The sequence below is a fragment of the Triticum aestivum genome, chromosome 2D, assembly GCF_018294505.1.
Source record: "Triticum aestivum cultivar Chinese Spring chromosome 2D, IWGSC CS RefSeq v2.1, whole genome shotgun sequence".
NCBI lineage: Eukaryota > Viridiplantae > Streptophyta > Magnoliopsida > Poales > Poaceae > Triticum > Triticum aestivum.
Genome location: NC_057799.1, coordinates 478,242,213 through 478,250,931, shown reverse-complemented (window position 1 = coordinate 478,250,931; position 8,719 = coordinate 478,242,213). Strand labels below are relative to the sequence as shown.

Here is an 8,719-nt window from a genome sequence, read left to right as displayed (position 1 = left end):
GAGCACATGCTCCAGGGTGAATAGTAACCCAAAAAAGTAAATGTTTTAAAAAAATTCTGAAACTTTTTGTAGATGGTCGTGTTGGTGTCGCAAGCATGCTTAACAATTTTCATGTGGAACGGAGCAACGGTGTTTTGTCGGTGAAAATAACAAATTTGGGGTGACATTTTGTCTATGATTTGTTTTTTTTTTGCGCAGGCAAAAATGCTTAACCTTTTTCCTCAAAATTTATAGATAGCATTTGTATGTGAGAAAGATCACAAAAAATTGTCTCAATTTTTTTGACATTTTAAAAAAATTGGCCCCGGGAGCCAAATTGAATTTCCGATCATTATGGAACATCACAACAACATTAATGAAACTCTACCCACATGTGAATCTCTATAAAACAAGTCGAACACAATAAGTAAGTGTCATGGAGGTTTTACCTAAGTTTTGATATTTGAAATTCAAACATTTCCAAAACGATACTCCCTCCACATGAAAATATAACTAATGATTTATCCGACATGCATTTGGTATTTTAAGTGTACATATTTTTGTTTACAAACATGGTCAAAGTTTGTAATGTTGGAATGGAGGTAGCATCAAAGATCGATGTTGTTGTGAAGATCTCATCAAAACAAACACAAATATTCAAGCGAATAAAATATTTGCTCTTCTGCTCAAATATATAAATATATTCTTTCATAAAACTAAACAATATTGTGGGCGTAAGGATGAAAAAGGGTGAGAATTGAAGAAACTGACCCACTTTCAAAAGTTACGGTAAAATAATTTAAACTAGATCTAACCATTTATTTTCATTCGTGCTGAGCCGGCCACCTGGATGCAGAAGTAGCCCTTTCAATTCTCAGTGTCATGCAAACTGAGCATAGCTTACATGGTTAATTCGGTTTGTTGAATAATTAATAAAGATGGCAGTATGCATCAATTGATACAGAGGCCAGGGGTCTTAATCTGTTTTAAAAAAACATGATTAATTAGATTCCTTGTGATGAAATCGATCCACCAAGGTTCAACTGCTAGGCATGGCACTGATGAGTACTGTATATCAGAGAGGCTCATAGGGGCATCTTGAAAAAAGTTTCTCACGTTTCACAAAACCGCCTAAGCAGTAAGGACAGCACAGCACCACACTTATTGTCTAAGAGAGACAAAAACAGCACACTGTTTCGGCCCGCCTTATTCAGATGCACACATGCACGCTACGGGAGCGCGCCATCACGCCGCATGGACCTCGATCAGGCGGGCGGCGCCTTCTTGAACACGACGACATGGTACGGCTCAGTGGCGCCCAGGAACCACGCGCCGCCCTTGAGGTCCCTGAACACGCCGAGGTCCTGGCACGAGTCCCCGCATGCCATGAGCTTGTACTCGTGCACCTCCGCGCCGCTGTACTTCTCGATGCGGAAGGCGTTCTCCCTGCCGCTCGGGCTCGGGTCCCTGACCGGGCCGGTGATCACGTGCCGGCGGCCGGACACCAGCTCGCTGTCGATGTGCCACTCGGTGGACTGCACGCACGTCGTGTAGGCGCGGAAGGAGATGCGGACGTCGGTCGACAGCCGAATTATCTTGTCGGACGGCGCGCCGCCGCCGTGCGGGGCGATGCGCACGGGCAAGCCGTCGCGCTGCCCGTCGGCCTCCTGCGAGACGAAGAGCGGGCAGCGGCGCCCGTGGCCGGGCGCCATCGTGAGCCCCCCGCCATGGGCGCGGTTGGCCGGGAGGACGTAGTAGTTCGCGTCGGCGCGCAGTTCGTTGCCGTCCGTGTCGTGCACCGGCGGCGGATCCGCGCTGCACGAGAGGGCGATGGCCAGAAGGGAGATGAAGAGGAGTCCAACACGGCGGCTACTCATGGCTGAAACCTCTGCTAGTGTGTGCTCGAGGACAAGCGAGACTGCAAGCTAAGGCGTGCTTGGGTGGCTCGAGTGAGGCAGCACGAATGCTTCGTGGCTGTATTTATAGTGAAGTGACCTGGAAGTAGAGTTCCTGGCATTCTAATCTTCTGGTGGATTTGTACGTGATGTGAAGTCTGTTCCTTTCCATCCTGAGTGGCCGCCAGCTCACAACATCTACAGCCGGACATAGCAAATATGACTCCTTAAATGCCCACTGTTTTGAGCCCTTAAATATTGTCCACGCAGTCACACACTTTATTTTTCTTTTCATATGTCCGATCACTTGCACGTGATTGATGGAGATAAAAAAAATAAAAAAAATAAATAAAGAAAGAGAAAATGTGGTCCAGTGTTGGGCCGTGTCCTACGTGGCGGAATGCCCGGGCGCGCCCGAGCGCGTCCGCAAGCCCTCATATCCCTCCCCATATTTGAGGTGTATACGAGGGTTCGCGGACAGGCCGGGCATATAGGGATGATATGAGGGGTCCGCTTGGGTCACGTTTTTCCTTCTTTGATCACTGACCGTCCGCGGACGTATGAGGGATGGTTTGAGGTGTCCGGCTGTAGATGCTCTTACGAGAATCGCGTGGGGTTTCAATCTATACAAAGCACTTCTATATCTCACTTCCACTGCAAAACAACGTCTTATACTTCCCCTGTCCCGTGAAAAGTGTACATTTAAAAGTTTTAGGACAAATTATGGAGTGTATTAAAAAATGCATTAGAAAGGTGCCAGCCACCATATCTCTCCTCTTTAATTATTGAACCTTGCATGTAGAAATTTAAAAAACCATGTGTAGAATGCTATTTGTCTTGGTTACCGCATGATGAGAGAGAAGTATTTTTTTCTATTTTAAAGTGTATTTGAAAGATAGAAATATAATCTTTTGTGAACAAATGTTAAAGCCAAACGTACATTCTTCGCCGGACACCGGACGGAGAAAGTAGTTGGCATCACCTTTGTGAGACTGTCACCATATCAACTTGTCTAGGTGTCATTATCTGTCTTCCACATCTTCCCATATACACAAAGAAAATGGCCTTATGCGAATCAAGCGTTTGAATTGTGGTACTGTGGGAGTTTCCATTCTCTAGGAAATTGCGGGACACGAATGCACGGGGACAACAGTCCGGCATGCATGCATGCATGCAGCCAGTGGCCAACGGGCAAGCTGTCAGTGGATACACTCTTTGTAGTAGTAAGCAAAATAAACAACATGTAGAAGATTTACCCTAAAAAAAACATGCAGAAGATCTACGTAATTCCTTTTCTTTTGGAAACAATGATCTATGTTTTCTTCTTACTCTCTTTTGAGCTCGGTACTCGTCACCGCTCACGCAAGTTCACATACGCAAGCCGGAGACCGAGGCGTTGCGAATCCGTCCGGCTAGCTTGTGCATGTTGCTCCCCAGCTAACCAAATTTGGCTCCTCCGAGCTCCAGCTACGTCAAGCTCAACACATAAGCTGTGGTCTATCAGGACACGCGGATCGGCACCGATCCACCAGGTTTTGCGAACGCCACGTACGGGGCTCGTTTGCATCATGCACCAACCGCTTCGGCGGCATGGTATGTCTGGCCTGCTCGAGGGGGAAACAGCGGACAGAGATCAGGTGACATGCATGCACGTTTTGCATGTCACCGCGTGCTTTACGGCCGGAATTTAAATTTAAACATTGTGAAAAAATCTGAAAAAAAAATCATGCATGTTCGCAGCATATATTAAGATAACCCCTAAAAAATTCAGATTAAAATTCGAAACATACATCAAAAAACAAAAAAGAAAAATCTGTCATGAATAGTGCGTGAATGGTTCTATGTAGACTACTCACATCTGAGTTTCTTTTTTTTGTCTCTCGATGTATGTTTCGAATTTTGATCTGAATTTTTATGGGTTATCTTAATATGTGCTGTGAACATTCATGATTTTTTCCAGATTTTTTCGCAATGTTTAAATTTGAATTCCGGCCGCAAGACACACGGTGACATGCACACGTGCATGTCACCTGATCTTTGTCCGGAAACAGCCGGGTGCGGCTCGGCTCGGCTCGGCCCTCGATCGGCAAGCAACAAAGGTATGTAGCTGCTCTGGTGTGACTTCTTCACTATTTCCTTCTCAATTTCATTCATTTTATGTATTTACTCCTTTTCCCCTTTTTAAACATAGGTTTATTCGGGTTACTCTGTTTCTTTCTTCACTTTTTTGTGTTTCCTAAGTTTTTTGCTTCCTTTTCTTTCTCTTTTTCATTTTCTTCTTTTTTAAAATGAATGACAACCTGTTTCAATACACGTTGTACATTTTTCGTATACACCGTAACATTTGTTTCTGAACAACGCTGGATATTTTTCAAAGACATGATGTACATTTTTTAAAATACATGTTTTAAACATTTTTCTGAATACACGTAAACATTTATCTAACACAAATTTACCTTTTTTAATTGCACAAACATTTCTAACTGTGCAAAAGTTTTTACATGTTAGGTACAATTTTCACAAATTTCATGATTTTTTTAATATCACATAATTTTTTAAAGATAGGAAACATGTTTTTAAATATGCAAGTTTTTTTTACATTTTATTAAAAATATTAAATGTAATGAACATATTATTGATATGCACTGACTTTTTTTAGTGACACAAATATTTTCTGACTGCTATCAACATTTCTTATAGGTCGCATGGACATTTTTTTACAGTGCATGACATTATTTATGTTATTTTTCTGTTGAGAATCTGACATTTTTTATCGATGCACTGAATTTTAAAAAAAAATTGAAGGAATTATTTTCTGAGATATATGTATTTAAAAATATATAAATAATCCAAAAGGAAAAATGAAAAAAAAAGAGAGAAAACTAACCCACGTGGAGCGAATTGTCACCGCGTCGGGCCATTAGGGGGCATTTCTTGGGGCGACGCGGCGTCACCTTTTGCAGCAAGCGAGGTATAGCCTTGCATGTTTGGTAGCGGCACTAAAGTCGTGCGATGCGCCATCTTTTTTGGTTGCTCTGTGGCCGGTGGGGTTGATTTTCTTGTATCACAGCAGATTGCAGTGGTCGATGGGTTAACTGGATGGCTGAGTGAGTCCGCAAATTGTCGGGCAAACAATCATTCCAGCCTATATATGGGACGGAAGTGGAGTGGCCCATTTATGCCTCTCCTTTCCGAAAAAATGCATATAGATTACCCGGTTCAAAAAAGTATTGTCATGATAAGAATAGTAAAACATATTACAATGTTCATATTAAATATTTAAAAGAGTATTATAAAAAAAATTCACCAAGTATTAAAAATATATCATGTGTATTATAAAAATGTTCGTCGTGTATTTAAAAATATCTATGATGTGCTTGATAAATGTTCATCATATTTTAAATACTTCATAAAAGACTGAAAACAAGAAGAGAAAAAAACAGAATCACAGAATAACACGAAAAAAGCGGTAAACAGAGAAATAAGAAAAAAAAAAGGAAGGAAAATGCAAATCGAAACCAAAAGGAATTTATTTCCCAAAATAACCGGCCCAACCCCCCTCCCCGACTCCTCCTTCCCATGCGACATCCCAAATATTTGATGCAATGTTTCCCAAATTGGATTTATTTGGATGAGTGACGTTCAAGGTTTTTCCACCGGCCCCAAGCTTGTGAGATGGGTGTTGAGTGAAAAAAATGGTGCAAGTAAACCTTGTAACTCAAGAAGCCCATGAACCAGAGATTGAACATGTGAAAGAAGAACTTCCGAGAACAACTATCTGTCGGGACATGTCGGGACAAAACGGGTTGCATGAAAAGCCTGAGGCTCGTGAACTGTTCAAGAGCAAAATTATTTGAGCTTGACTCAAGACCGACTCAAAAAGGAAATTGGTTGAGTATGAGCTTCTTTTTAGCACAATTCAATAGTTAGCCAGGTTTGAGCAAGGCCAGCTCTTTCTATTTTGACTACGTAGCTCGAGTACCATAGTAGGTACTTTATCTTGGAGACAGAGGATAAAAATCAGAATAATTTGCTACATTCTTATGTTTTGGAGTGAAAAAAATTATTATCTTTAATAGGCATGATTTTTTTTAGCGTTTTACACAGAAACACACATAATTTCCAAATTTTACATAATCATGATTATCATCGTGCATGAGATTTTTGTAGTATTTATATTTTTCTAAAAATGGCCTGAAATCGGCTCAAGATCATTACAAACCGACTATCAGCCAACTTTGCAGTTTTGATTATATCTAGAGTTCATTTTTGTTAGAGCAGCTAGAGTTCTGTTGAGCCTACTCATTTTTAATACTATGTGCTGAGCCGCGGTAAGTCTAGGTTGCTTAAATTCGACTCGTTTGCACCCCCTAGAAGCGGCCTGATATTAGTTTTTTAAACACAGTACAGACGCAAAGCGTTCATATACACGTTCATACACTCACCCCTATAAACGTACACACGCACACCCTATCCCTATGAGCATCTCCGAAAGACTGAGCCGGCATACCATCTTGAAATTTATGAAGGCACCGTAGGAATCTCGTCGTCGACGGGAACATCTCTATCCTGATGGGTTTGGAATACCATAGTCTCTCTAACCATCCAACCACAATTGGTTTGCGGCCTGAATGCCTGATACTAGTAGGTTCAATTGTATTCATCTCATATTTTCGCAAATTCGATATATGGAAGCTTAAGAGTTAAGATCATGCATAAGTACAATAATTTTGAACAACTGCCTTTCCATTCATTCACACGCAGCACGTTTAATTTCTTTGTCCATCCTAGTACAAATTAAGCAATCGCTTGGAAAAACATAAGCCAACCCAAATCGTACGCGGAAGGATCTAACTTGCTCCGATCCGAAATAAGATCGAGCAATTCCAGCCAGGGCTGCTCCTGCTGCTCCACAGCAAAAGATGGCGCAGCAGCAGCGGCAGCCCACAACTCCACTTCTCATCGTGCCGACGGAACAAACGGCGGGCCTCGCGTACGTCTTCCCCCGGCGGACCGCGCCGCCCGGCTAGTCATTGCAGCTCCGCGCCGCCGCCGATGACCTGCTGCATGTACTTGCAGGACCTCTGGTAGCTGACGAAGCCCATGAACCAGAACTCGAAGCCGTCGACGGTAGCGACGTGGATGTACTTCTCCTCCGGCCGGTCGACGTTCTCGCTGGGCCGCACCTTGTCGATCCGCTTGAGCGGGACGACCACCTTGTAGGAGACGCGCGCCACGTCGCCCTTGGGGGAGGTGACAGTGACGGGCCGGTCGCTGCGGAAGGCGATCCTCTTGGTGGAGACGAAGAGCATCCCGGCGATGGGGCCGCCGGTGGTGTAGAGGTAGCACTGCAGCGCCTTCACCAGCCGCTCGCCCTTCTCGGCCGTGAAGGCCTTCCGGAACACGCGCTCGATCCCGCCGGCCTGCAGGATCTTGGCCCCCAGGCTCAGCTTCCCCTTCACGGTCTCAGATATCTTGGGACCCAGGGTCACTGCATACGGTGAACAATGTTGGTCAGAACACAAGCACCTTTCACGTTTCAAGCCGTCGAATTGCAGAAGAAACATATATGCACGGGTAGTGCGTGTGCTACTCACCATGCTCACGGAAGCCTTGCGCCCTTCTGCTCAGCTTGCTCACCCAGTGGACAACCTGACCCTTGCTGCCTGCAGAATCAACACACAATTTAATTAGCATAAGCCTCAACATTTTTGCTCTTGCATGCATGCGTCAGAAGTTCGATGGCAAAATATGGCCATGCATGCATGAATGATCGGGACTTACTGTGCTTGTAGCCGAAAGACGTGTAGGGGCTAGGATTCGTCAAGGAGACAGCAAGGTGATCGCCGTCCGCCTTCCTGAACGACTGGCCGTCCCTGGCCGACGGCGCCTTCTCCTCTATCCCGTACGCCTTGGAGGTCACCGGGACTCCCACGACATGGCCGCCGCTGCTCGACTTCATCTTGGCTGGCTGCTGCAGAAAGCTCGACGAAGAACGTACGATCAACTAGGCCCGCCGTGCGTTGCGCTGCGCTGCGCTGGTGGTGGTGGGTTAACTTAGCGAGTAAGGTATCGGGGATTGGTACCGGAGTGCCGCTGCGGTGGCCGGGCTTTTATAGGCGGCCGCGCGCATGCGGTGGTGGATCCTTTTGGCAAAGGCAGCGGGCATGCGGAGTCAGCAGCCGGGCCGGCCGAGTCACCGGCGGATCAGAAAGGCGCGCGCGGTCGTCCACGTTCGTGTCCGCGTCACCCCTTTGCTAATTCGGCATGGCCAACCTAGCCAGTGACGGAGCTTTGGCGCCCCTTGGGGACGGCCTTGCCCCCTTTCCGTTTCCATGGGAGGGCCAGGTGCAGTATATTCATTTGCCCGAAAGCGCGATTCGAGATTTCTCTATGGGATCGGGGCATGGCAATGGCGAGATGGCTACGTGCGGTGGGTTCTCTGCCGCTTTCCAGGAAGCGCCCCATGTGCCTGCACATTCTCGCTCCCACCGGATTACAGGTAAAGGCGGGTGGCGCCGTGTCGGGGGCAACAATGGCCGGGCCCGATGTGCAGTGCAGGGACCAGTAGGATGCATAAGTTTTCTTGCAGGGATCGATGCCATGCCTCTGTAGACGACTTTCTTCGTCTCGTGCATTGCACTCAGACAGTATACTACTGTATCATAATATCAGTAACATGCATGCATGTAGCTGTAGACCATATATCTGCATGCACGTAGACCATATATGTGTACACATCATCTAGGTTTGTATTGTAGACGGTCCAACGCAAGGGCGGCAAGAGTTTGTTCCCGAGATCGCTGCCCCACCCATGATCCATCAATTCATCCACGTGGAACCAG

The 8,719-nt window shown here is 45.6% G+C and overlaps 2 protein-coding genes across 2 annotated transcripts; both read right to left on the bottom strand.

Moving 5' to 3' along the window:
• Positions 1–1,077: 1,077 nt before the first annotated feature.
• On the bottom strand, positions 1,078–1,940 carry LOC123049628 (endogenous alpha-amylase/subtilisin inhibitor-like). Its single transcript, XM_044472528.1, has one exon. It carries the CDS (start codon positions 1,854–1,856, stop codon positions 1,245–1,247), a length of 612 nt encoding a protein of 203 aa, XP_044328463.1. The 5' UTR covers positions 1,857–1,940; the 3' UTR covers positions 1,078–1,244.
• A 4,687-nt stretch (positions 1,941–6,627) lies between these two features.
• LOC123049627 (GEM-like protein 4) lies at positions 6,628–8,223 on the bottom strand. The gene is made up of 3 exons (XM_044472527.1): positions 7,659–8,223; positions 7,472–7,540; positions 6,628–7,365 (listed from the first exon to the last, which is right to left on the bottom strand). The coding sequence occupies exons 1-3, from the start codon at positions 7,834–7,836 to the stop codon at positions 6,905–6,907; spliced, it is 708 nt and encodes a 235-aa protein (XP_044328462.1). The 5' UTR covers positions 7,837–8,223; the 3' UTR covers positions 6,628–6,904.
• Between the last annotated feature and the right edge of the window lie 496 nt (positions 8,224–8,719).

Coding starts and splice junctions, on each gene's coding strand:
- LOC123049628 (XM_044472528.1), bottom strand. CDS start 1,856: ATGAGTAGCCGCCGTGTTGGACTCCTCTTCATCTCCCTTCTGGCCATC.
- LOC123049627 (XM_044472527.1), bottom strand. CDS start 7,836: ATGAAGTCGAGCAGCGGCGGCCATGTCGTGGGAGTCCCGGTGACCTCC. Junction 7,541..7,658: donor GTCTTTCGGCTACAAGCACA/GTAAGTCCCGAT, acceptor TTGATTCTGCAG/GCAGCAAGGGTCAGGTTGTC. Junction 7,366..7,471: donor GCAAGGCTTCCGTGAGCATG/GTGAGTAGCACA, acceptor CACCGTATGCAG/TGACCCTGGGTCCCAAGATA.